The sequence below is a fragment of the Eptesicus fuscus genome, chromosome 11 (assembly GCF_027574615.1).
Source record: "Eptesicus fuscus isolate TK198812 chromosome 11, DD_ASM_mEF_20220401, whole genome shotgun sequence".
NCBI classification, from domain to species: Eukaryota; Metazoa; Chordata; class Mammalia; order Chiroptera; family Vespertilionidae; genus Eptesicus; species Eptesicus fuscus.
In genome coordinates this window covers 15,409,064-15,435,000 of record NC_072483.1, presented here as the reverse complement: position 1 = coordinate 15,435,000, position 25,937 = coordinate 15,409,064, and the positions used below count along the sequence as shown (strand labels likewise).

Below are 25,937 nucleotides of genomic sequence, written 5' to 3'. Positions count from 1 at the left end.
CTAATTCTGTGAGTTGATGATCCTATCTAATAATAGACAAATATGCAAATTGACCATACCTCCGACACACCCAAAAGCCATGCCCACAAGCCACGCCCACCATCCAATCAGAGCGAGTATGCAAATTAACCCATCCAAGATGGCTACAGCCACAGAGAGCAAGGTTTCCTAGGTAACAGAGGAAGCCAAGCTTTCTGTCAGCCGTTGCAGGCCTAAGCCTCCACTCAAGCTACAAAGTTTCAATTATAGAAGGTAAACAAATTCAAACAAATGGAGGCAGAATGGAGCTTGAGAGAGCAGGCCAGGGTTGCCGCCGGCAACAGGGGAAGCAAAGCTTTCCACACACCCTGGCCGGGCCCACCCGCTTAAGGCAACAAAGTTTCAATTATAACCCCAACAGAAATGGCTGCGGGCCTCAGAGGGAGCCCCAGGCTTGGCTCTGCTCCAGGCTACAAAGTTTCAATTGTAGAAGGAAAATTAATTCCAGATACCAGGGCTTCCGCTTGCGTTGCCAGCGGGCGTGTCCCGCCTGCAAACCACCACAGGCCCTCGCTCAGGCCGCCCCATGCCCCAAGGGAACCCCACCCTGATCAGGGACACCCTTCAGGGCAAACCAGCTGGCCCCCACCCCTGTACCAGGCCTCTATCCTATATAATAAAAGAGTACTATGCAGATTGATCATCACTGCAACACACAATATAGCTGCCCCCATGTGGTCAAAGATCCTGCCCCCATGTAGATACAAGATGGCCACCACAAGATGGCCAGCAGGAGAGGGCAGTTGGGAGGCACCCAGCCTGCAAGGGAGGGCAGTTGAGAAGGACCAGGCCTGCAAGGGAGGGCAGTTGGAGGTGATCAACCCTGCAGGAGAGGGCAGTTAGGGGTAACCAGGCCAGCAGAGGAGGGAAGTTGGGGGCAAACAGGCTGGCAGCAGAGTGATTAGGGGTGATCAGGCTGGCAGGCAGAAGCGGTTAGGGGCAATCAGGAAGGCAGGCAGGCAAGCAGTTGGGAGCCAGCAATCCTGGATTGTGAGAGGGATGTCTGAATGCCCGTTTAGGCCTGGGATCAGGCCTAAACGGGCATTCGGACATCCCTTGAGGGGTCCCAGATTGGAGAGGGTACAGGCTGGGCTGAGGGACAACCCCTCTCCGTGCACGAATTTCGTGCACTGGGCCTCTAGTTGGAGTATAAAACCCATCGATTTCTGGGTGTTAATTTTGTATCCTGCTACATTGCCAAATTCATTTATTAAATTAACTCGTTTTTTGATGGAGTCTTTAGGATTTTTATGTCCAATATCATGTCATCAGTGAATAATGACAGTTTTTCTTCTTCTTTTCAAATTTGGATGCCTTTTATTTCTTCTTCTTGTCTGATCACTATGGCTAGCACTTCCAGTACTATATCAAACAGGAGTGGTGAAAGTGGGCATTCCTGTCTTGTTCATGTTCTTAGGGGAAATTGTTTTATTTTTTGCCCATTGAGTATGATGTTTGGATGTAGGTTTGTCATATAAGGCTTTTATTATGTTGTAGCCACACTTGCAGCGTGGTCCTGTGACCTATGGCTGGGTCCACCGGGTTGCACTGGATGATCTGCCCTGGGCCAAGTGTGGAGCGTGTACCAGCTGATACCTCTGTCTGAGTGGGTGTGGAGGGCACAGCTGGGCTATGGCTCTGTACTGGGGTTTAGGGTGGGGTGGGGCAGGAGTATCCCTGGCTTGTACTCACAGCACGGGGACTTGAAGTGCAGGATCCTAGGACACCGGGTCTGGACTCTGGTGAGAAGGCACAGCTCAGGAGGTCCCTCTGGCATGCACTCACTGTAGACATCTGGGAACCATGGGGTGGTACCGCACCGTTCACTGCCGGGGCATGGTGGTGGTTTCACGTGCGTTATGGCTAGCAAGCAGCTCCCTGCACCAGTCTGAGTGTGGGGTCCGAGGTCAGTCTGGAGATTGGTGTGGCTGTGTTCCTGGCTTCCTTTACTTCACTCTACATGTTGGCGTGGGCTCTGTGCCAAAGCCACCATGGCCTGGGAGTGCCTGCTGCAGTAGAAGGGGCTCCTCATCTAGAAGAACCCAATCTGCCTGTCCCCGGGTCTCCTGGGTTATCTAACTCTCCCTCACTCACCACAAACACACACCACATGTCCACACACGCCCCTCTCACTCCTATACTCTGTCACATTCTCTCCCTCCCTGCCATTCTGTCAGCCGCCATGTTCCCAAGTCTCAGTTTTCTCTTTGACCAAAAGTCCCACCCTTTGCCTAGCTAGCTGGTCAAGCTGCCTCACTCTGCCACAGCCTGAGTCACGCTCCAGGTCTGTGAAATACCAGCTCACAGCCCGCATTGGCCACCCCTCCTTCGAACGATGTAAAATGGCTCTTGTGTTTTCTGTGATCTCAGTACTCATACTTAATCTGTTTTATCTTGAATTATTTCCAGTTGTTTCATATAATATTTAGGCACTGTGTCTAGACACCTTAGATGTATGTGTGTGTTTGTGTCTAGTAGATTCTTGTTATTTGTAGATTCTGTATTTGTGAATTCATCTACCCCCTAAATTTATTTTCACTCCCCAAAATCAACATTTGCCTGATGACATTTTTATATACTTCATCATTTATCTTTAAAAAAATAAGTTAAATATTTTTGAAACCTCCAAAGCACCTTCGTGAGCAGTTTGAAAACCTGTTCTTGTTTTCCTCTTATGCTGATATTATTTTCTAAGTAGATTGTATAATGCCTAGAGGTTAAGGATCATATCTCTTTTGCTTCTGTATTTGCAAATGATCTTAGATTAGTGCTGAATATAAAGGAGTCACTGATCATTGATAATTCCTTTAGCCCCTAGTTGTCAGCCAGCTGTATTTAGACAAGGATTTCTGCAGCATTGTGGTGAAAATCAGTGTAATGATGTTTGGTAGCATCAGGGTCCAGATGTACCTACAAAATTGATGACATTTTTTTTTCATATGATATTCTCCTGACATTTCTTTTTTCCCTTGAAAACAAGAGCCAGTGGTGAGGCTCAAATTAACACTTCCCAGCTTCCCCAAACTGCCAGGGACAAGGTTGAGTGAGGTGCTTCCAGCAGGGAGGTAAGACAAGATAACCACATTTTCTGTCTGCCTCAAGGCTGTACTACGTATCCTGAAGTGCTAGAAAAGGGACGAAGGGGTCCTGAAGAGCTGTGTCGTTACTGAGCCAAAGGAACTCATTGGTTTCCACATAGAATTCTGATTTCTAAGAATTCACTGTCATATTGATTTTTCTCAAATAGTTCCCTAAGTTAATTAAATGGCTTTCCAATGAATTTAATAATTCTTTTTTGAGGAGCTCAGCTGTTCAAAAATCAAGGGATGAAGGTTCAGAGCACAGCTGAGTTCCCTGGTGCAGATAGAAATGGATTAACCGCATGACTCCAAGGCTTTGTTGGCTAGGCCACTTCTCCGGCTGGGCAGAGGATGTGCGCATTCAGAGGTGGTGACCCAATGGCTAGGACCTTCCAGGATTCATTAAAAAAATGTTCACTGTGATTATTAATATAAGCACACTCAGAATTTGTTTAGCAAAATAAATCTCTATTTCAGCCACAGAAAGAATGCAAAAGCAATAGGGAGATTCCATAATGTCCACCCGTAGACGCGTGCTTATTTGTCAGCGGGGGTTATTGCCAACAAGAATTCTCTGTTGCTCCAGGAAACGCTGTCAGAAGATGAGAGAAAACACAAAGAAGCTTTGGAAGATCTTCACATGGCAGTCGATGAAGATTCGAGGAGCGAAAGCAGCAGTGCAGACGAGGGCAAAGAAAAGACCAAACTGCTGTTGGAAAGACTCAAAGCTCTAGAGGTAAGAAATGAGACCATTTTTACACATTTAAAGAAAAATAGTGCTCTGCTTCTTTTATTGGGACTGGTTTTGAATGAGTATAAACATTCCCTTCTCAATTCTCAGATCCCTAGACTAATAGGATCCAGTCTCTCCCATTGTGATTCCTCTGTCAGTGATTAGCTGTCATCGTCTGCAGTGCTCAGACTCATGGCCTAGTGACTGAGATTGCATTACCTTACAAAGAGTGCACTGGACAATGATTCACTTTAAATTCGATTCAGCCTTCACACTGGATCAGGTCCCCTAATATAAAAGGAAGAGGCTGTTCAATATTTCACTTCATTTACCCAATACCTAATGTAATGAATGAATGAGTGAATTAATAAACAAATATCCAATACTATGTAAGGATGATTGTAAAAGAAAAAAAAAAATTTAAGCAGAACCATTATTTCCCCCCCAAAAAACATGCAGAAGTTCACTGTGTAAAACATGAAAGTAGAGGTGAAGCTTCGCTAATGGGTGCTTGAGGGATGTTTTTGGACCATGACAATCCTCCAAAACATGTTTGAAAACACTGGGCTATTGTTTAATGGCATTTGACTTCACTTCAAGTGTTAATTCCTGAATGTGTATAGCAGTCCTCAAAGAACATTCCAATTATCAGGTCTTGGTAGGGATTATACAGCTGAAAGGTTCAGTAAAGATGCCTTTTTCTCTGAGTGGGCTCATATTCTTTTAATGAGTTTTCTGTTAGCATGTAGAACTGAGACATAATTACTTTTAAGCAAAGACTATGGGTACCCCATCTCTTCTTAAACTAGGAACAAGGGGCCTTCAGAATCTCTGTAATACAGTTCTCCCGTTGGGTCTGCAGAATTCTGAAATCTTCAGGAGGGTGAAGAAATAAGATTGGAGACGTCTTGTTTTCTATAGTTGGTTCCTGAAATCTTGTCTTGAATCCACCACATGGTCTACAGTGGGCATCCTACTCTTTTCACTCTAATTTCCTCAGCAATAGTAAAGCAAAATTGTTAAGATTATGGACTTTGGAACCAGATTCCTAGGGTTTGGTTTGAATCCAGTTGTACTACTTTCTAGTTTTGAAACCTTGGACAAGTTAATTAGGCTCTCTGTGCCTCTGTTTCTTCAACTGCAAAAATGGGGCTAATAGAAACTTACCTTACAGGGAAATACTGAGGATGCGATGACTTAATATTTGTAGAGCTGTGCCTGGCATATGGGCTCTTCTGTCCACCTACTTCAAGCTGCCTGCCATTCCTTAACTCATTTTTTCCTATTTATCTGACACAATGATCAATTAAACAACTATGAATGGAAAACTTCAGCCAGGTAGGTAGGTTCACACCGGGGAGAAGAGAGGGCAGCTCAGGGAACCTCAGCAGCTCCCTTTGGGCGAATGGCCAGGAATCACTCCTTTCTTCCCAAAGGTTCTCATACTTTTTTCATTTTTAAGATAGTCTCTGTGAACAGTGGGAAAACCTTCTCAAGGGCCACTGAGGGACTATCTGAGAGTTTTGGGAAACTCAGAGCTTTTTGTCTTCAGGATGACTTCACTCGATTGAACAATGGGGATGATTAGATATTACAAGTTCTTACTTCCCTAGAACCACCTACTTAAATGGTTAGTTTTACTTATGATTACAGTAAACAACGCTCCTAGTCTACCTATTTGTCACTGAAAAAAACTTTGTGAAGAATATTTTGTTTAATCAAATCCGGAGCTATTTAAAAAATTAATCTCTGGCGATGCATATTTCTTAAGCCCATACTGAGTAAAATAGAAGCAGTATTTTTTTTGTACTTTCACAGAGATCTTTATACTTCAGGCAACAATGCTTACATCCAGCATTAGTTGGATGTAATGGATGATATTTCTAAGTGCCATTAAGCCCCACAATTTTAATTCACAAATCTATTTTATTTTCTAAGTTAATTTCCTCTAGGCAGAGTGTTACTGCTTGTTTTCTAAAATGCTTCGCTCAATCTTTTTGTTTGTTTCTTTCTTTCTTTCTTTCTTTTTTTTATACCAAGAAACCTACATGGCTGCTTTTTTGCTTTGCTCAATCTTAGGTGTACTCTCTCCTTGCTCCCAAATATCTTACTGTTGTCTATTTGAACAGCTAGTAAAAAGAGATCTTCATTAAATATACGCAATATACACACACATATAATCACACACATATGTATGTCTCATCCAATTTTTATATGAATTTCATGTTACTTTATTTTTTTAAAAATTAACTGCATGTGCTTTCTGTATAACCATTTGCATACGTTAGCAATTATTGTGTGAAAATAGAGGGTTCATTCTGACTGACCACATTCAGGGCCAGCCACAGAGACCCACACAGATTTATACATTTCAACAAAGTGTTACTCTGGAAGATTGCAGGGGCATTAAATAGAATTCTTCAAAATTACTTGGGCAAATTATGATGTTATACAGCAAGATTTTAAACAACCAAAAAAATACTTGTATTGGCGTGTTTTTGAAACAACCATATATGTGTACTCTGACCTCTTGGCCTCTGGTGTTGCAGGAGGCACAGAGGAATGGTCTTCTGAGCGATGGGGAGCAGCCCACCTTAATTCCTGCTCCCCAAACAGGTCCCAAGAAGGTATGGAAAAGCAGAGGAGATGCTGAGTTGACTTCTAATAATACCATATTCTTGATTAATATCAGGAAAATATTTTAAAACAACCAAAGTTGAGGAGCCTCTGACTTTGAGAATTAAGTAAATTTATCCAAGCAAAGTATCCCCCACTGAGGAAAGTGTAGTGCCACGCCTAAACTCCAGAATGTTCCTTCTCATGAGCCTTTCTGGGGCTGAATTCCTACTTGCACTCAACTTTGAATCCTTCTTTCTTCTTCCCAACCTCATGTAAAACAAAGCCCTTGATTTTTTTTCCCAAATGCAATCCTACAAAGGGTATGTGGTCATAGAAGAATATTCCAAAGGCTAAGGGCTTTGAACTTGGTCTTCAGATGGCTCTGTTTTCTCTAAGTCCTTTAGGGCAGGACATTTCACGCTTGCCCTCCTCAATCCCCAGCCTTTTACCCTAGAGCATGGCCAGCTCTTTCCCACTTGTTCTCTCTCTTTCAGCCAAGTTCCCCGTCATTTACTGAGCAGAGATTTTTGGGTTTCTGTATTCTACTCACGGTGTCATTCCATTCCACTCACAGAGCTCACCAAAGTATTTGCTAAAGAAGACATTTACCTCCCAAAAAGAACTCTAGGGCCAGCAGTCAAAATAATATTAATACACACACATGCACACATATTTTCTTTCTCTTCTTAGCAGTTGTTTTCTCTACTCAGTGTCTTGGTTTCAGTAATTTTCAGTTGTTCATGAAGAAGAGAAGGTCACTTACCCTCACCTCCCAGCAATGACTTCCCCAGGGACTAAATTATGTTAGTTTAGGATCCTGATATCTGGTGGAGAAACCATTTGGCATATTTATATTTCTGCCATAAGGGACCCAATGGGTGATATGGATGCCACTTGAACTCATTTTCTATAATTTTTTAAGCATTAGATCCTTTTTTTCTTATTTAGAGTGTTAGTCTGCTATTTCAGAGACTTTGTTTACTCAGAATAAACCTCATCACTTTTAATATGCTGCAGGCCCCATCTATCAAAGGACCCCTCCTCCCTTCAACCTCATCCCACTAGGGGTCTTTCAGATTTGACCTCCACGATGGAGTGACTTGACCTTGTGTCTTCCCAGCTCTCTATTCCTGGGCTTGGGCCTCAGGCCCAGGTTTGTTCACAGCATGTTCCTTAAAATACAGGATTGCTTGTCTCCAGGTCCCTTTCCTGAATCTCTCTCAGCCCTTTCTCCCTACTCATTGACCAGCTTCATACCTGACAAGAAATCAAGATGAAATCCTCTTACCTCACTCTCAACTCCCATGGCATCTCTGATTCCTAGACTCTGGCCAAGGGGGAGAAGAGGCCTGAGACCACCTGGTACTTCTCAGCCTCCGGTCAGAAGAACTTGGCTTCTTATAGGGAAAAACCTATTTTGTGCAGAAAAATATGGTCGTTAGATGTGCTAAAGTAAATAACAGCTTTTTCTACTCAATTTCACCTTCCCGTGAAAGAATAACAATTAAAATGCTAAGTGTATGCATTTCTGTTAATCAGTAATTACTGTTTAAAATGAGGTATCTTAAAATAGTAATTCTCAAACCTGGCTGCACATCACAATGACATGATGAGTTCATAGTTGATAGATATTTATTTAATACCTTCTATGAGCTAAATACTGTTAGGCATTAGTATTAGAACTCCAACCACAGTGTACAGAGTCAATATACATATTTAATAAAATAAATAATAAAACAAAGAAATAAATAGACAATTAAGTGCCTCTGAATATGAAAAATTAGCTGATATAGTAATAGGAGAGTGGGGATGGAAACAAGAGAGGTATTTACCTCCAATGGCCTCGGATACTGGGCCAGTTTAGTACAATCCTATATAATAAAAAGCTAATATGCAAATGGTCATCACACTATCATGCCATAATGGCTCAGACACTCAACACTGGGGAGAGAGGAATGGGAACCAGTCAGGCACAAATGAGCTCACAAGAGAGGAATGGGGACCAGCCAGGCTACAGCCTGGGAGAGGGACAAGCCGCCCGCCCTGCGGTCCCAGGCGCCAGCAGCTGGGGCTGTGGCCTGGGAGAGGGACAAGCCACAGGCCCTGTGGATTTGGGTGCATCACCTGAGAACCGCCGCTGCCAAATCACTGCAGCTCAGAGCTCCTGCATTTAGCATCTGCCCCCTGGTGGTCAGTGAACATCATACCTCTGGTGGTCAGTGCACATCATCCCAACTCTCTATTCCTGGGCTTGGGCCGGTATAACAGTCGCTTAACCTTTTATATGTAGACTAGAGGCCCGGTGCACAAAAATCATGCACAAGGGTGGGGGGAGGAATCCATTAGCCTGGCCTGCACCCTCTCTAATCTGGGACCCCTTGGGGGATGTCCAACTGCCTCTCTCAATCTGGGACTGCTGGCTCCTAACTGCTCGCCTGCCTAGCTGGCTGATCAACCCTAACCCCTCTGCCTGCCTGATTGCCCCTAACTGCTCCCCTGCTGGCCTGATCACCTCTAACTGCCTTTGCCTTGACCCGTACCAGGACCCAGGATTCCCTCCTCCGGCCAGTCACAGGCACCCAGGACCTGGGCTTCCCTTCCTCTGGCCAGCTGCAGGCACCCAGGACCTGGCCGGCTTCCCCAGGCCGGCCGCAGCCGCAGGGGACTGTGGGCGGGTGGCTTCACCAGGGCCGCAGCTGCAGGTGCTGGTGCCTGGGACTGCTGGGCAGGCAGCTTGTCCCTCTCCCGGGCCACAGGCGCTGATGCCCAGGACCACAGGGCGGGTGGCTTGTCCCTCTCCTGAGCTGCAGCCCCAGCTGCTGGTGCCCGGGACTGCAGGGCAGGCAGCTTGTCCCTCTCCCAGGCTGCAGGCGCAGCCATTGGCACCCAAATCCACAGGGCCTGTGGCTTGTCCCTCTCCCAGGCCACAGCCCCAGCTGCTGGCGCCTGGGACCGCAGGGCGGGCGGCTTGTCCCTCTCCCAGGCTGTAGCCTGGCTGGTCCCCATTCCTCTCTCGTGAGCCCCAGAAAGTTTGGGTCACTTGCCCAAGGTCACATAGTAAATAAGAGAATCAGAATTTGAACTCCAGTTGTATGGTTAAGCTATGCTTTGCTGGTAAGAAATGGTCAAGTAAGAATACATTTTAGAAGTGAGACCTGGAATTACTGATGCATTGGATGTGGAATATAAGAAAAAGTGAGAAATCAGGGGTGACTTCTAATTTTTGTCTTAGCGACAGTGTGGGGTTGTACCAAATTTCTGAGGGAGGCTAGGCTTAGAAGAGAGGTGACTTGCAGAAAGGAATTCTATGTAATAAAAGGCTAATATGCAAATTGTCCCTTCAACCGGGAGTTTGACCAGGAGTTCGACCAAGGGACGGGGCCAACTGGCCAACCTCCCGCGTCCCCTCCCTACAGCCAGCCCGGCCCAATTGGCCCAGATCTGGGTGGGCAGGCCAGACCCCACCCATGCACAAATTCGTGTACCTGGCCTCTAGTGTATAATAATCAGGGTGGTTTTTAGGTGCATGTTGAGATACCTATTAAACATTCAAGTGATGATGCTCCATAGGCAGTTCGACATCCAAGGCCAAGGTCAAGGTTAGAGATATGGATTTGAGAGTCTGATGACAGCCTATGTTGTGGGACTTAATAAGGCCACATCAGAAATAAGTGTGAATGTGGACCTTAAGAGGGCAGAGCACAGACCCCTGGTTGCCCCTCTAGTGGAGTTCTGGCTGAGGAAGAAGAGCCAGCCAATGAGACTGGGGAAAAGTAGTTCCTATGGTGGCAGGGAAATCAGAAAGGTGGAGGCGTCAGAGAAACCTGCAGAAGAAAGTGTTTTAAAGGCAGCCTTGCGGAATGCTGCTAAGAGAATAAGAGAGACAAAGCACAGAATTCCTCACTGGCTCAGAAGGAATAGGTCAGCTGAAAGCCTGAGAACAACCATTTCTGCTTGAAGTGGGCAGGAAGGTTGGAGGAGTTTTCCTACGGTTGAACTGATATGGGGAGAGTCATGCTGTTCCTGGCAGCCCAAGGACCCCAGAAAAGGTGTTATCAGGCAGCCCCCTGAGTCCGAAGGCTGCCACCACCTCAGTTCTTGTCCTGCTTGTATAAATGAACTTAAATGAGTTACGCCAGATGATTGCATTGTGATAAAGGCAATTTATTTAAAATTAAAGCATGCACATTTATTAAAGAAGGAAGACAAGCAAATCTATACATTTGGGTTATGAAGTGCAGATGGCCTCTCAGCTAATCTGAAGAGTGAGTTGGGTGGGCATTTAAGGTGTTATATACCCTCTTGTCTATAGGTTTCAAAATTCCTCCCTTGAATATCTTGGTATAGTTGAATTCCCAAGGTCCCTTCCCAGAATTCATGAGAAGCACCTGGCAATTTTATTTTGCCAAGCCTCGAGACTTCTGGCTTCTCTGATAGGGAGTAAAAACAATAAGTAAAACTGCCCTTTTTTCCTTTCCCCTCCGCCCCTACTTTCCTGCATTCTCTCCTTAGGGAGGATTTTCACCATTTGCTCTCAAGTGTCCTTGCCTGGGGAAGATAATGGCTTGTTAGTTACTAGCTGGCTCCAAGTTGCCCACTCTGTTTGGCCTTAATTTAACTTTCCTGTCTCAGTTTCCCTATTCCTCTTACCCTGGAATTTTCCCAGCTTTTCACCGTCCTGAACAATACCTGAAGAAAGACATAACGCAAGAGAAGCTCTTTTACAGACAGGAGACATTAGGGCATACTAGTGTGCTGATGTGAGTGATCCGTGGAAAGGGAGAAATCCAATATACAGGAGAAAGACATAAACGCACTAGTGAAGTATACGAGCAGACAAGAGGGATGAAACAGAACTTCTAGAAATTGAGATGCCTGAAGACAACCTGGGAAATTCCAAGTCTCTAGGTCCAAGATGGAGGACCAAGCGTGTTTTCATAAAAAAATGCAGGTGATTCTGGTACACAACCAGGGTTGAGAGCCAGGAGACGGCACTCAGAGGGGTATTCATAGCTTCTCCAACACCTTTGGTCTAGCTCAGTTCAGTTTAATCTCGGCTTTCTCTGCCCCCAGTCTTCAGTAGAACTTCTCCTGAACTTCAAACGTAGATGCAGACGCCCTTCCCACACATGCCCATGCCAGAGAGCTTCTGTGCCTGAGTAAAGCTTGCAGTCAGCAGTGCTCTGAGCACCTTCTACCCGCCTCTGATGGCTCCCTGACATGCTGTGGGATGATACACGCCCGGGTTTGGCTTCGGCTCCTCGCAGATGAGAGAAACAGTCTAACTTCTTAACATTCCTGATTGACTTGACTTGTTCTTCCTCTCACTTTTATCCTCCCCAATTCTGAGGAAATGTAAAAAAAAATAAATAAATAAAAAACTTAAAGTTCTAAATCAGCAGGTGGTAGTCTGAATAGAAATCCTTAATGGTTTCCTTCTATTCTTTAGAGTCTATGACAGCTTGCTGACAGGTAATTCCAGACATGCCTGTCTTGAAGTATCAGGTGTATGTCTTCCTCCTGATCCTCCTGATTAATTTGTATCCAACTGTGGGTCACCTGGCAACAGTCACTGCATTAGGATTAGAGACAAAAACTCTTCTTTTTTTGTTGTTAAAAATCCCTTCCTGTGTCAGTATGTAACTTCGTACTAGCAATTTTCTGATTATAAAAGTGGTAAATAGTCACCTTATAGAAAATTAGGAAAATATAAGGAAATAGGTAAATTGTAATTACACCAAGCAAAACTGTATGCTATTGACATTTTAGTATTTATATTACCAGTCATTTTTATCCTCTGTTGTAATTAATTAAACCAGGAAAGGACAAAACATCACTTTATACAGTTTAGTAGCTTGCTCTTTAATTTAACATATAAAAATGATTCCCCCATGTTCCTCAGTGTTCCTTAAAATAGGATTTAGTGGCTGTGTAGAAATGTATCAAATGGATACTGAGTACCATTTATTTAATCCCTTTGTGTTGGCTACTAAGGTTGTTGACCCTTTTTCATTATTGTAATGCTGATAAGCATCGGGGTCCATAAACCTTTATACACAAATATTTGTTTATTTGTTTTTAAATATATTTTTATTGATTTTAGAGAGGAAGGGAGAGGGAGAGAGAGATAGAAACATTAATGATGAGAGAGAATCATTGATCTGCTGCCTCCTGGATGCCCTCTACTGAGGATGGAGCCTGCAACCCGGGCATGTGCCCTTGACTGGAATCAAACCTGGGCCCTTTCAGTCCACAGGCCGACGCTCTATCCACTGAGCCAAACCAGCTAGGGCTACACACAAATATTTAAATAAGATATTTAAAACATGATCTTTTATTAAGTTATGCAGGTAGGCAGTTAGTTTTCTTCTTACCCAATTAAGAGCCAACGGCTCTCTAAAACTAAGAATGCCAGGAATGCCTCTGATCGGGCAGCACAGTTAGGGGAAAAGCACTCAAACCACCCTCTATGGAGCCACCATTTCTGCTCAATATAGGAGATAATGATAGGAGGGGGAGGGGCGACATGGGCTGCAGAAACTATGTATTGCAAAGATCTAAGTCCTTGAGAAAACTTTACAATGCAGGCAGTCTTGCTACTTTGTCAAGGTACTGTGATTGCTCTTTCCATGGCAAGTCAAGGATGTCCTATTCAGATTGACTGTAACATAACGAAGAGCGGTCATATAACTAGAAATGACAGTATAACAATGGATGAAGTCATGGATTAATGCAATGGTTCAGACCAAGTCAAGGGGCCTTTTCTGACTTGCAGCTTTGCTCTCCTCTACGTTGGTGTCATTCTTAGGCAGGCTTTCTCTATGCGTTGGCAAAGTTGCCAACCAGGAGCTTCTAATTTCTGTACCCACTGATCAGCAGTGAAAAGGTTGTATCTATTTCCTTGTGGTTCCATCCAAAGTACTAGACTGCAGCAAGGATGTCAGGCACAAGCTTGCATCTTGGTCACTGGAGGCTGGAGCATCACCCCTGACAGTCCCATCAGTTCCATGATTTACCATAGTTACTGGGTTTTAGTTATTTAAATGTCATATAACATCTAGGTAGCATCCATTCATAAAGGTAGGATGCTACTTAGATGTTATCTTTTCTTTTTCTTCTGTGATGTCTTCTTTTTCTCTTCTCCTCTCCTCTTCTCTCCTCTCCTTTCTTCTCTTCTCTTCTCTTCTCTTCTCTTCTCTTCTCTTCTCTTCTCTTCTCTTCTCTTCTCTTCTCTTCTCCCCTCTCCTCCCTCCTTCCTTCCCTGCCTCCCTCATGACCCCCCATCCTTTTCCTCCACTCCTTCCCTTCTCCCTTCTTGGCCATCTCTAAGCCTGGCTCCTGCTGGGTGCTGGAGTTACAAAGATCCACAGAGGATTTCTCTGCCCTTGAGACACATTGTTGGAGGGAAGACAAACATATGCTAATTTACATCATAAAAACAATGCACATTAACATTTTTAAAAATTAAAATGTATGTGCAAGGGTCATGGAGTGCCAAATAGAGATATTTTTGGAGGAGGCAAGGCAATAAGAATGTACCATTTGCAGCTTCATGCAAATTTTCAGGGCAAGCAGTGAGAGGAAAGGCAGAAGGAGCAAAGCAGCCAAGCTTGCAGCAGCCTCATGGAGCCACCGGACGTGGTCAGCCTGGGGCCTGGAGTACACATGCGAAAGCGAACCTGAAAGGCGTGGCCTCCCCGTCTATGAGCCTGAGCATGAGCATGAGCCTCCCCATCTATCCAACACCTGGAGAGAAAGAGCTAACAGCTTTTGTTGTTGAAACTCACCGAGTGTATAATCACGCCTCTAATCTGTTTAGAGATGGTCTTAACCGACAGCCCCCCGGGGTTTCCACAGCACCCTGGAGCTGCACTCCGAGGGGTGCTTTTGCCCATCCTTACAGCATACCAGTAAATAACGTGGCCAGACAGTCACGCCAAGGGGTGGTGCAGCAGACCTGAGCCACGGAGGGAATATGTCTGGAGTGAAAGCTCAGGCCCCCATCGACTTCAGAAGAAACTCCTTCGGAGTGTAGGAAAAATATGTATATTCCATAAATTGAAGTCCTATCAATCACCAATAGCCTTTGATCAGCCCTGGTTGGATGTCTGCCATCTCTTCACCACTGATGTGAGGGAATGGAACCTGCCTGCAGTTTAGGTTTCCCAACAGTAACAGGCAGCTGCGGATTCCTCTTACCCTGGGTTTTGTTAGCAGCCACAAGGCTGTTTTACAGCAGCCCTTTTGGCCTTCCAGCCCCCCGACGCTTGTTCAATGGAGAATGACCTTCTTATCAGATATGAGCGACTGCTGAGGGGAAAGGAGAAAGCTCTGTGGTGTGTGAGGTAGTGGCAGGGAGGGTGAGGGGCCTGTGCCGGCTCTGCGTGGCCGGGCCAGATGTGCGTGGGAGCTTGTTAGCTACACCTCACGTGTTAGAAAAAGCCAATGTCAAGAATTAATCTGCATAAATATGTTACTTTGCCTGGCTCTGATTTGTGTGGGAACTTGTAAGAAAACCCCAGATCTTATAGAAGGCCAATGCATCAAGGTCTAATCTCCATAAATACTCCAGGAGCGATCAAAGAAGAAAAATTAGCTGTGGGCCATCATTAATTGTGCCCAAAGATAATTAGAACAAAGTGCTGTTAATTGTACGTTGGTTTAATGTTATGTAGCCACAGCCTTGCTTTTTTTTTTTTCCACTGGGTGTATAAATTTTGATGTCAGAAACTGAAAGCTGGCTGGCTTGATTAATCAAAAGGCCTCAGTTTGCTTAGTTACAATCAATTAGGCATTTTAATTCTTACTCAACAACGTATGATGAAGCCTAGTATGTCCTTGGTATAATTGGAAAACAAAACGGCAGGTCTTGGTGTTTTTTGCATAGTGGGTATCAGAGTGGTTCTAGATGTGATTCAGAAAAGCACCATGATTGATGAGCTGCCCCCGTTACAGGGCGGCAGCATTCTGTAAACTCTAACTAACAGCTCACCAGGAGAAATGTTTCCCAGCCTTGGGAAAGGAAACAGCCGTGGCTCCAGGATGGGGTCCAGAACAAAGCCCTCGTTACACCTTCACTTGCTGAGTCACCCTCATCATTGGGGAAAGGCTAGGAAGTATAAGAAATTCACTCACTCTGAGTTCTCATGGCGGCCTTTTGAGGGTGATCTAATCCATTGGCATTCAGTTCATCCCCACCCTAGCGCCTCACTACTTAGGGAGGAGAAATATACAGTTTTACTTTATAACCAAAGCAGTGTGACCGAGGTACCAGAATGGATCAGGGGTTTTAAGATTTGGATGTGGGAGGGGAGATTATAAATATAAGCTGTCCTGGGTATAAGAATCTCTGCAGTATTAGTTTTGATAGTTACTCCTATTTCAGAACTATAAAGGATACCTTTGTTTTTCTTTGTGAATTTAACTTTCTACATGCCCATGTCCGTGGCGTGCTGAATCACACACTGTCCCTGGTTTCCTGGCTAGTTACAGCCCACCAAGGCAGGCTCAGCCTCTCCTCCGGAGCTCAGCGTCCCAAGTCCTCAGCGGATGCAGTGGAGTGGGGGTCGTCTCCAATGTAAGCTTCCACCTGCTTTCAGGAAGACACAGCTTGTAACAGGTGCCTATTGTTTGTTTTGAAAGGACAGCATTTCAACATAGCCAAGAAAAAAAAGAAGTACTTTTAAAATTACAACAAGGAACATTATCTGCGCAGAAATATCGGATGTTTTCCTCAAGGCAGAGGTTTTTCCTTCACTTCTTATTTATAGTCCCATCCCCAGGAGTTTTCTTAGAAACATGAAAAATGCCTTTTCCCGTGACATCATTATTATTGTTGGCTTTGTATGTGCCCAGGGCCAAAATCAAATTGCTTTTGGTAATCTCATAAAATACCAAGATGATCATGAAGTCATTTAGAGGAACCTGCCTCCACACATGTGGTAATTTGCGGACGTGGCTCTAGGTGAGTCCAGCTTAAGAGGAGAAGCAGCTACAGGCAAACAGCATGCAACGGGCAGATGGCCCTAAGTCCGCATAAAAGGGGTTCCTCAGAAACCCGGGTACCCAGAACGCTCCCTGCAGGCTAGTTCTGTGAGAGGGACAAATAAGAAAACAGGTTTTCTGCCCGAAAGCAGTGTGTGGGTACTGTCTGTGATGAATGTAAATTCTTGAGCACAGACCCCGGTTTTGGCCTTGCCCAGTCTCTGTCCAAACCTGACCCCAGGGCCTCGTCAGGAAACATGGAAGCCATGCTCACGATCAAGTAATCATTACAATAGATTAATAAGTACATATTGAATAACACTGATGCTATAACACATAGAGTATTGACATTTTGTGTGTTATTTTGGTAAATTCACCGGTAATACATTTTAGGGAGGAAATATAAAAATACTTATCTAATAAGCTTATGTGGTTCTTAAACTAGCTGAGCTCCCAACTCTAAAAAATGACTTTTTCAAAAGCATTTTTAGTAAGGTACATTCTAGGAGTATGTACAGTGAACACATTAAAGTTTGGTTTAAAAAATTAAAATTTTTTATCCCATATTCATCTATTATAAAATGATAATTGTGGAAGAGCTAGAAGGGAGTTCTTTGTTCTTCCTTTCCTGTTGTCCTTACATTCTCCTGCACTCATTTACAGACACACACACACACACGCACACACACACACACACAGGCTGCCGGGGATCCCAGAGGGACTTTTAGGGAGTCACACGGATGACGTGGCTTCCAGGCTCGTGGCCTGTTTTCTTCATCTCGAGCCTCATCCTTCACTTGCTCGCCAGCTTCTTGGCCTCTTCCATCACTGTGGGTGTGGGAGAGGCAGGAGCGGGGTGTCTCTTGTCCCTCCCCTCCCCATGTTTCTCTCTCCTGTTTCTCCGGATCCTTGTTGTTTTTGAGTTGGGATACTAGGCCTTTTCAGTCCCTCAGCATTTTCCTTTCCTTCCACATAACGAATTGCTTACAATGAATCAGCCGGTCACTTTATATCAATCTGACTGTTTGAGGCTCTGGCCTTGAGTATTTGTGCCTGGGAATTACTATCCATTTGCCAGGGTGCTGGTGTGGGAGCGGGGGTGCTGGTGTGGGAGCCGGGAGGTATGGGGGGAGGAAAATGCTGTCCAGGGTCTGCAGTCATTTCAAACACTCCCAGAGGCCAGGCTCCGGGTGGCCACCCTTGGTCTGTGATGGTGCCTTCCGTCTTCAACTTGGTCTCCTCTCATATAGCCTCTTGTCCAGCAAGCGCATCATCACTGGTTCCCCCCACCCCCCGCCTCAACTCAGATTAGATCCCCACACTGCAACTCCGAATGGCCACTTGATGTTCTCTCCAGCTGCAGGTCAGTGAGCGTGCAGCATCCGCCAGGTCTCTGCCCACCTGCCAGCACCCTGTGCAGGCAGCAGCCCCAATACCTTCTCTCGACAGCTCCTTGGGCACCTGAGATGAATCCTGTTGCAATGAGCTGCAAACCTGCATACAAGCAAGTCACTCCTCAAACCAGACCTTCATGCAAGGGCCCACTCTAGCCTGGAAGTCTCACTTGCATTGTTGCTTCAGGAAAAGTGCCCATAGAAAATAGTAAATGAAGAGGTGATATGAAGATAACGAAGTTCTTATTACAATCTACTGTTTCCCACGTCAGCCGGCAGACACTTGTCACCGCTCTGTCCCCTTTGCGTTCATTCCGGAAGCACCTGTAAGGGTGCCAGGGACTTGGAGAAAGACGCTGGATGCCCCCACGTGTCTCAGATCGGGCTGATCTCAGTGTTGGTAGCAGGTTTGTGTATCTCTATCCAGAGGCTAATTTCTTCGTGGAAAGTATATACGAATCCTTTTCCCTGAGGAATGAGAAGTGATTCTCCTCACAAGACACGGCACTCAGTTGAGACTAGTGAAGGAATGCACTCTATATCCCCAAAATGAGATTTCCTCATGTCCTTCATCTGGGATTTACCTTCCTGTCATCCCTCCCTAAGGGGGCTCCTGGGAAGCCAGGCCCAGGTTACAATTTCAGCTGAATTCCTATTGGGCAGAGCTCACTGTGGAAGTGTAGCCTCTGCTTAACTCTCCCAGGCAGCGGACTCTGCATATGAACAGAGGTTTAAAACAAGGACAGGGACCCTGCCTAAGTGATGGCAAAGCAAGATACAACTGTCAGAGAACTAATCTCCTTTCTGTTCTTCAGCCACAGGGAGCTGTGCACTATCTGCTGAGGAAATCGTTTCATTTTAAATTACACTCTATTATTAATGCTGATAAACCAGGGAGTGACAAAGCCCAGGGTAGACTCACCCATTTTGCATCATTTCCAGTTTGCATTTATTCTACTATCAGTACATAAATTAGCATATCTTATTTTTAAATCAGCATTGCTGTGCAATGCCATTTAATGAATTTTAAACAAAATAACTAATCCATAGTTTGTCTTTTTTTACTTTTTTTAAAAAAATTAGAGAAGAATGGAGAGAGAGAGAGAGAGAGAGAGAGAGAGAGGAGAGAGAGAGAGAATGAGAAACCAATTTGTTGTTCCACTTATTTATGCACTCATTGGTTGATTCTTGTGTATATGCTCTGACCAGGGATCAAATCCACAATGCTCTATCCAACTGAGCTATCCAGCCAGGGCACTTTTTGCTTTTTACACCCCAAATAAGAGCTTTTCAAATACATCCCGATATTAACAACTTGAAAGTTTATAATTCTTAGAGTTCTCCCATTTGATTTATATGTTATAACGTATTTAATTTGCTTTAATTTAAGGATTGCCACATATATTTGAATTCACATTAAACATATGACAGATAAGAAACCATTCGGATCCTCCAGATAGAAGTAGCCTGCCCCATGAGATTGAATTTTTATTGTATGTGTAGGAAACACCTGTTCATTTACTTCAGCAATTTTGATCAAATGCTTTATAACTCTCACTTTTCAAAACTAAATCTTGTAACAATTAGGCCTCATATGTGAACTCCTAAAGGTGAGGCAGCATTCATAAAGTGAGGCTGCCAGATCACTGTGAACACTTTTCATTTACTTGCCGACTTTCCAGCACGGATGGATGCGAGAAGAGACCTTTTGGACAGGTGGGGAGCAGTGGTTGCTTCGTCGGCACCCGCAGAAAGCTGGATGGTTTTTCAGAGCAGTTGGCCCTGCAGGGTCATTTAAAGTCCAAAGACCAGCCAAACAGGATGATTACTCATTACCACTGAATTAAATCCGGGGCTCACCCTGAAGATGCTCTGGATCCCCGATCAGTTGCCTCTTTTCCTCTGGATGTCCTAGATCCTAGGGCCTAGAAGGTTACCTGCCTTGACTCCGCTGGAGAACAGCCTGTTTCTTAAAGAATACCTCACTGAGGTTCTCCCCGCAGCTCCTTCTGCAGAAGCAGACCTAGAAATTGATTGCCGAGCAACCTGAGCAGCCCCCCTTCCCTTCCTCTCGAATTATGACATCATCAGTAACTCCCCCATTTCACTCATTTCCTCTATTTCAGCTCCCTTCCCGGACTCCAGTAGTCAAATTAAAATGCAAATCTCTTGGGACAACCAGCACATAAATATGAATTTCCTGCCAAAGGCAAGTGGGACTTGCCTGTACCTATTAGCCCGAGAAGTAAAGAGAGCTTATCGTTTTGGTTCTGGACTTTGAAATGTTTCTAATGCTGAGGCAGCATGGTAGAAATGAGCACAGAGTTTGAACTCTTCAGTTCTGAGTTCACATTCTGCTCCTGTCACTAACTTTGGGGAAGTTCAACACTCTGAGCCTCAGTTCTCCATCTATAAAATGGGAGTAATAAAACATATGCAAATGGATTAGATGAGAAGGTAATATTATTTAATGCTAGCATAGGATGTGGCACAATAAGAAACACTTCTTTCTTCCTTTTAAATCTAAAACTTCAGGGATGTTCCCTTTAGATAAGACTGAGGCAATTCTTTTCACCCAGGTGGTAGGAAAAAGGGACCTATTGTGGATGTTAAAACCCTGGATGCTTTTCTCCCTTAATGTCTCATCGGGCATCCAGATGATGGGCTAGTACCTCATTCAATCCCCAAGTGCTTGGAGAACCTCCTGCTGTTCCTTAGGTGAGTTTATTGCTGCCACGGAGGCCCAGTTCCCTTGCCCTACTTGTTCAACTGTTAGCAACACCCTTGATGGTGCTTCTGATCATCTCCCCCTTCCCCTCCCCTGTCCCCACAGGGACAAATCACCCCCAGGGTTCCAGACTGTGAGTGGGAGTGTGGGAAGGCTTGTCAGTTAGCCCTTTTCCCAGGGCTCTGATCTTTATGGGGTGTGGGTGTGGGTATGGGAGCACAACATCCAAGTGTTCCCTTCTCTCTATATGCATATTGATATCCAGTCAGAGGAGATATTTTATGTAGTTTATAATGAAGTTTCTGTCATCAGACAGTCTCAGTTGTTAAAATACGAAACATTCTCATTTCATCAGTGGTTATGTCTTAAGGGCAGGTGGGGGCAATGAGATGGTTTATCAGTGAACAACCACTCACTGGGGCAAGTCTAGAGAAAGCCGGTAGGGTGCTGAGCTGTGGCAGTATAAAACTCAACTCAGAGCCTTTCCTAGCTTCTTATTTTTCCAGTTTTATTGAGATAGAATTGAAGTACAGCTCTTTATAAGTCCAAGGTGTACAGCACAATAATTGGGCTTACATGTAGCTTGAAATGATTACCACAACAAGTTTAGTTAACTTCCATCATCTCATACAGATATAAAAAATAAAAAGTATATTTTTCTGATGAGAACTCTTAGAATCTACTCTCTTCACTTTAATATATAAGTACAGCAGTGTTAACTGTAGTCATCATGTTGTACATTACATCCCCAGTATTTACGTATTTGTCTTTTCACTGGAAGTTTTTAACTTTTGACCACCTTGATCCAATTCCCCTTACCAATGTTAACCACAAATCCAACCTCTTTCGCTGAGTTTGGTTTTGTTTTGTTTTTGATATACATATAAATGAGATCATACTGTATTTGTCTTTCTCTGACTTATTTTACTTAATATGCCACCCTCAAGGTCCACCCATGTGATAGCAAATAGAATTTCCTCTTTTTTCATGGCTAATTAATACTACCCTTTTCTATTGTTGAATTACTGGTATTCTTACTTGAATTAAATGGATTGGTATTATCAAATTATTACAAAGTAACAAGGCATTGTACCTGGAGATCAGCAGATCCTTTTAATTACACTCTCCTCTTAATGATGATTCAGATTAGCCAGGTTTTGCTGAACTGTTGCCTTCTTCTTCCTCAGAGGTACCCAGCCTTTTGGCAGACAGAAGCCACTTTGTTCTTTTAGGCAGAGGTAGAAAGGCACCTAGGAATTTGTGTGCTCGATTGCTTTGGCCTGGTGAACTTTGCTAATGCAGCTGGACAGCATTTAGGAATGACTTTTGCTTAATGTAATGCCTGACTGGTCATGTCATTTACTAGAAATTAAGGTCAGTTGGTTTCCATAATAAATTATTTTATTCCAGCTTTTGTCCAGATTACTTTAAACTCTATTATTTTCCATCCACCGTCAAAATATTTTGCTATCTTTATGTCCAGAATTTTCAGATCTAAATTGTGCCTAGATTTCAGAAAATGTGGGCTCATGTTTTTAATCATAGATACCAAATAGATACCAACAATGACACCAAAATGCCAAATGTTTTAAAAATGTGAGTGATTTTTAAACTGTGGTCCCTGGACCAATGGCATCATCTCTGGGAGCCTTTTAGAAAGGGAAAGTCTCAGGCCCACCAATTCAGAGACTCTGGGGAGCATGGCCAGCAGTTGCTTTTTATTATTATTATTATTCTTTATTGTTTAAAGTATCCTTCCCCCCCCCATTAACCTCTCCCCGCTCCTTTCCACCCACCCCCCCGCGCACACACACACATACAACACATGCCCTCACCCCTCCTACTGACTGTGTCTATGGGTTATGCTTATATGCATGAATACAAGTCCTTTGGTTGATCTCTCCCCCCCCCCCTCTCTCACATACACACACCCGCCTTCCCCTTGAAGTTGGATGGTCTGATCAATGCTTCTCTATCTCTGGATCTATTGTAGTTCATCAGTTTATGTTGTTCATTATATTCCACATATGAGTGAGATCATGTGATATTTATCTTCCTCTGCCTGGCTTATTTCACTTAGCATAATGCTCTCCAGTTCCATCCATGCTGCTGCAAATGGTAAGAGTTCCTTCTTTTTTATAGCAGCGTAGTATTCCATTGTGGAGATGTACCACAGTTTTCTAATCCACTCAGCTGCTGATGGGCACTTAGGCTGTTTCCAAATCTTAACTATTGTAAATTGTGCTGCTATGAACATAGCGGTGCATATGTCCTTTATGATTGGTGTTTCTGATTTCTTGTGATATATTCCTAGAAGTGGGATCACTGGGTCAAATGGAAGTTCCATTTTTAATTTTTTGAGGAAACTCCATACTGTTCTCCAGTGGCTGCACCAGTCTGCATTCCCACCAGCAATGAAGGAGGGTTCCTTTTTCTCCTCATACTCACTAGCACTTGTTTGTTGATTTGTTGATGATAGCCATTCTGACAGGTGTGAGATGGTACCTCATTGTCATTTTGATTTGCATCTCTAGGATGATTAGTGACTTTGAGCATGTTTTCATATGTCTCTTGGCTTTCTGTATGTCCTCTTTCATAAGGGGTCTAGTTAGGTCCTTTGCCCACTTTTTGATTGGATTGCTTACCTTCCATTTGTTAAGATATATGAGTTCCCTGTAAATTTTAGAGATTAAACCCTTATCGGAGGAGATAACATTGGAAAATATGTTCTCCCATGCAGTGGCCTTTCTTGTTGTTTTGTTGATGGTTTCTTTTACTGTGCAGAAGCTTTTTATTTTGATGTAGTCCCATTTGTTTATTTTCTCCTTAGTTTCCATTGTCCTACTGGCTATATCAGTTAAGATATTGCTACAACATATGTCTGCTATTTTGCTGCCTATGGATTCTTCTAAGAGTTTTATGGTTTCCCATCTTATATTTAAGTCCTTTATCCATTTTGAGTTTATTTTTGTGAATGGTGTAAGTTGGTGGTCTAGTTTCATTTGTTTGCATGTATCTGTCCAATTTTCCCAACACCATTTATTGAAGAGACTGTCTTGACTCTATTGTATGCTCTTGCCTCCTTTGTCAAATACTAATTGAGCATAATGGCTTGGGTTGATTTCTGGGTTCTCAATTCTGTTCCATTGGTCTATATGTCTGTTCTTGTGCCAGTACCGGGCAGTTTTAAGAACAGTGGCTTTGTAATATAGCTTGATATCTGGTATTGTAATCCCTCCAACTTTGTTCTTCTTTCTCAGGATTGCTGTGACTATTCAGGTTCTTTTTTATTCCATATGAATTTTTGGAGAGTTTGTTCTAGATCTGTGAAATATGCTGTTGGTATTTTAATGGCTATTGCATTGAATCTATAGATTGCTCTGGGTAGCATGGACATTTTAATGACGTTGATTTTACTAATCCATGAGCACGGTATATTCTCCTATTTGTTTATGCCTTCCTCTATCTCTTTTTTCAACATCCTGTAATTTTCTGAGTACAGATCTTTTACCTCCTTAGTTAAGTTTATTCCTAGGTGTCTTAATTTTTGTTGTTGTTGCAGTGGTAAAGGGATTGTGTTTTTAGTTTCTCTTTCTGTGAGTTCATTGTTGGCGTATAAAAAAGATATAGATTTCTGGGTGTTAATTTTATATCCTGCTATATTGCCAAATCCATTTGTTATATGACTAACCTACAGCCAACATCATACTCAATGGTCAAAAACTAAAACAATTTCCCCTAAGAACAGGAACAAGACATGGATACCCAGTTTCACCACTCCTGTTCCACATGGTACTGGAAGTGCTAGCTATAGCAATCAGACAAGAAGAAAAATAAGGCATCCAAATTGGAAAAGAAGAAGTAAAATTGTCATTATTTGCAGATGACATGATATTGTACATAGAAAACCCTAAAGACTACATCAGAAATTGTTTTTAACAAGACCTCCAGGGGATTCTGATGAAATTTGAAGTTTGAGAACCACTGGTATAGATTATTATATTGAACTAGAGGCCTGGTCCATGAAATTCATGCACTGAGGGGTGGGGTGTCCCTCAGCCCAGCGTGCACCCTCTCCAATCTAGTACCCCTTGGGGGATGTCCTGTGGGATCGGGCCTAAACCAGCAGTCGGACATCCCTCTCACAATCCAGGGCTGATGGCTCCCAACTGGTTGCCTGCCTGCCAACCTGATCACCCCTAACCACTACCCTGCCAGCCTTATTGATACCTAACTGCTCCCCTGCTGGCCTGATGGCCCCTAACTGCCCTCCCCTGCTAGCCCAGTCACCCCCAACTGCCCTTCCCTGCCAACCTGGTTGCCCCCAACTGCCCTCCCCTGCCGGCCTGGTCACCCCCAACTGCCTTCTCCTGCAGGCCTGGTCTCCCCCAACTGCCCTCCCCTGCCGGCCAAGTCGCCCTTAACTGCCCTCCTCTGCCAGCCTGGTCGCCCCCAACTGCTCTCCCCTGCAGGCGTGGTAGCCCCATGCAGCCTGCTACTCAGTCATTTGGTCACCCCTCACTAATCCCCCTGCCAGCCTGGTCACCCCATGCAACCTGCTGCTAGGTCATTTGGTCACTCCTCACTAACTCCCCTGCCAGCCTGGTTGCCCCACACAGCCTGTTTGGTTGTTCGTTTGGTTGTTTCAGATGCGATTGTTGCTTAGCCTTTTATATATATAGATAATTTAATTATAAAATAAATGAAAAAAGAAGACTTAATAATCACTTAACTGCTCTTCCCCAAGGTACCTTAGCATTTTGTTTTGTTTGCTTATAGTATTTTTTTCTGCATATTCTTCTTAATTGTAAGCATGTGGCATGATTACAGACCCAGATCTTTGAAGAAGAATATATAAAATTTTACTACTTGCTTTTTAAAATTTAACATTTAGTCATAAGAATCTGCAATAATCATACATTTTTATGGTTGAATAATATCCTTCCAGTGATGTATCATCATATTATCCTATAGTTAAACATTCAGATTGTTGCTAATTGTCTATAGTTACTGCGTTTCTACATCACCTTCTGTTTCTGGAAGATGAGATTTAGATGCATCCAAGTGTTCCTATTTGACATGTTTTATACGTAAACAGCTCATGAAAGTCTAGTAGTGCAGCCTTGGTCCAATATTTGCAGAGTCCCTATTCGATCTCTTCCCACATGTAATCCTATGAGATCAGTCCTAGCACATGAGGTGCATAGTAAGTGAAAATGGGCCTGTAAAGCACTTGTGAAAAGTAGAATTCTTTCAGGTCAGTGATCAATAGGGGTGCTGAGTGCTAAGTCAGCAAGCAGTCAAGGAACTAAAGAAAAACTGTAAAGATCTTCCCTGCTCCTCCTACTCTCCCCTTGTAT

The 25,937-nt window shown here is 43.8% G+C and overlaps 1 protein-coding gene across 1 annotated transcript in view; it reads left to right on the top strand.

Annotated features, from left to right (window-relative positions):
* Nucleotides 1-25,937, top strand: part of NCKAP5 (NCK associated protein 5) — a 908,330-nt gene that overhangs the window by 657,468 nt on the left and 224,925 nt on the right. Inside the window, exon 7 of the mRNA XM_054722813.1 lies at nt 3,706-3,855. Within this exon, the coding sequence (XP_054578788.1) occupies nt 3,706-3,855 (150 nt within the window). The remainder of the gene's footprint in view (nt 1-3,705; nt 3,856-25,937) is intronic.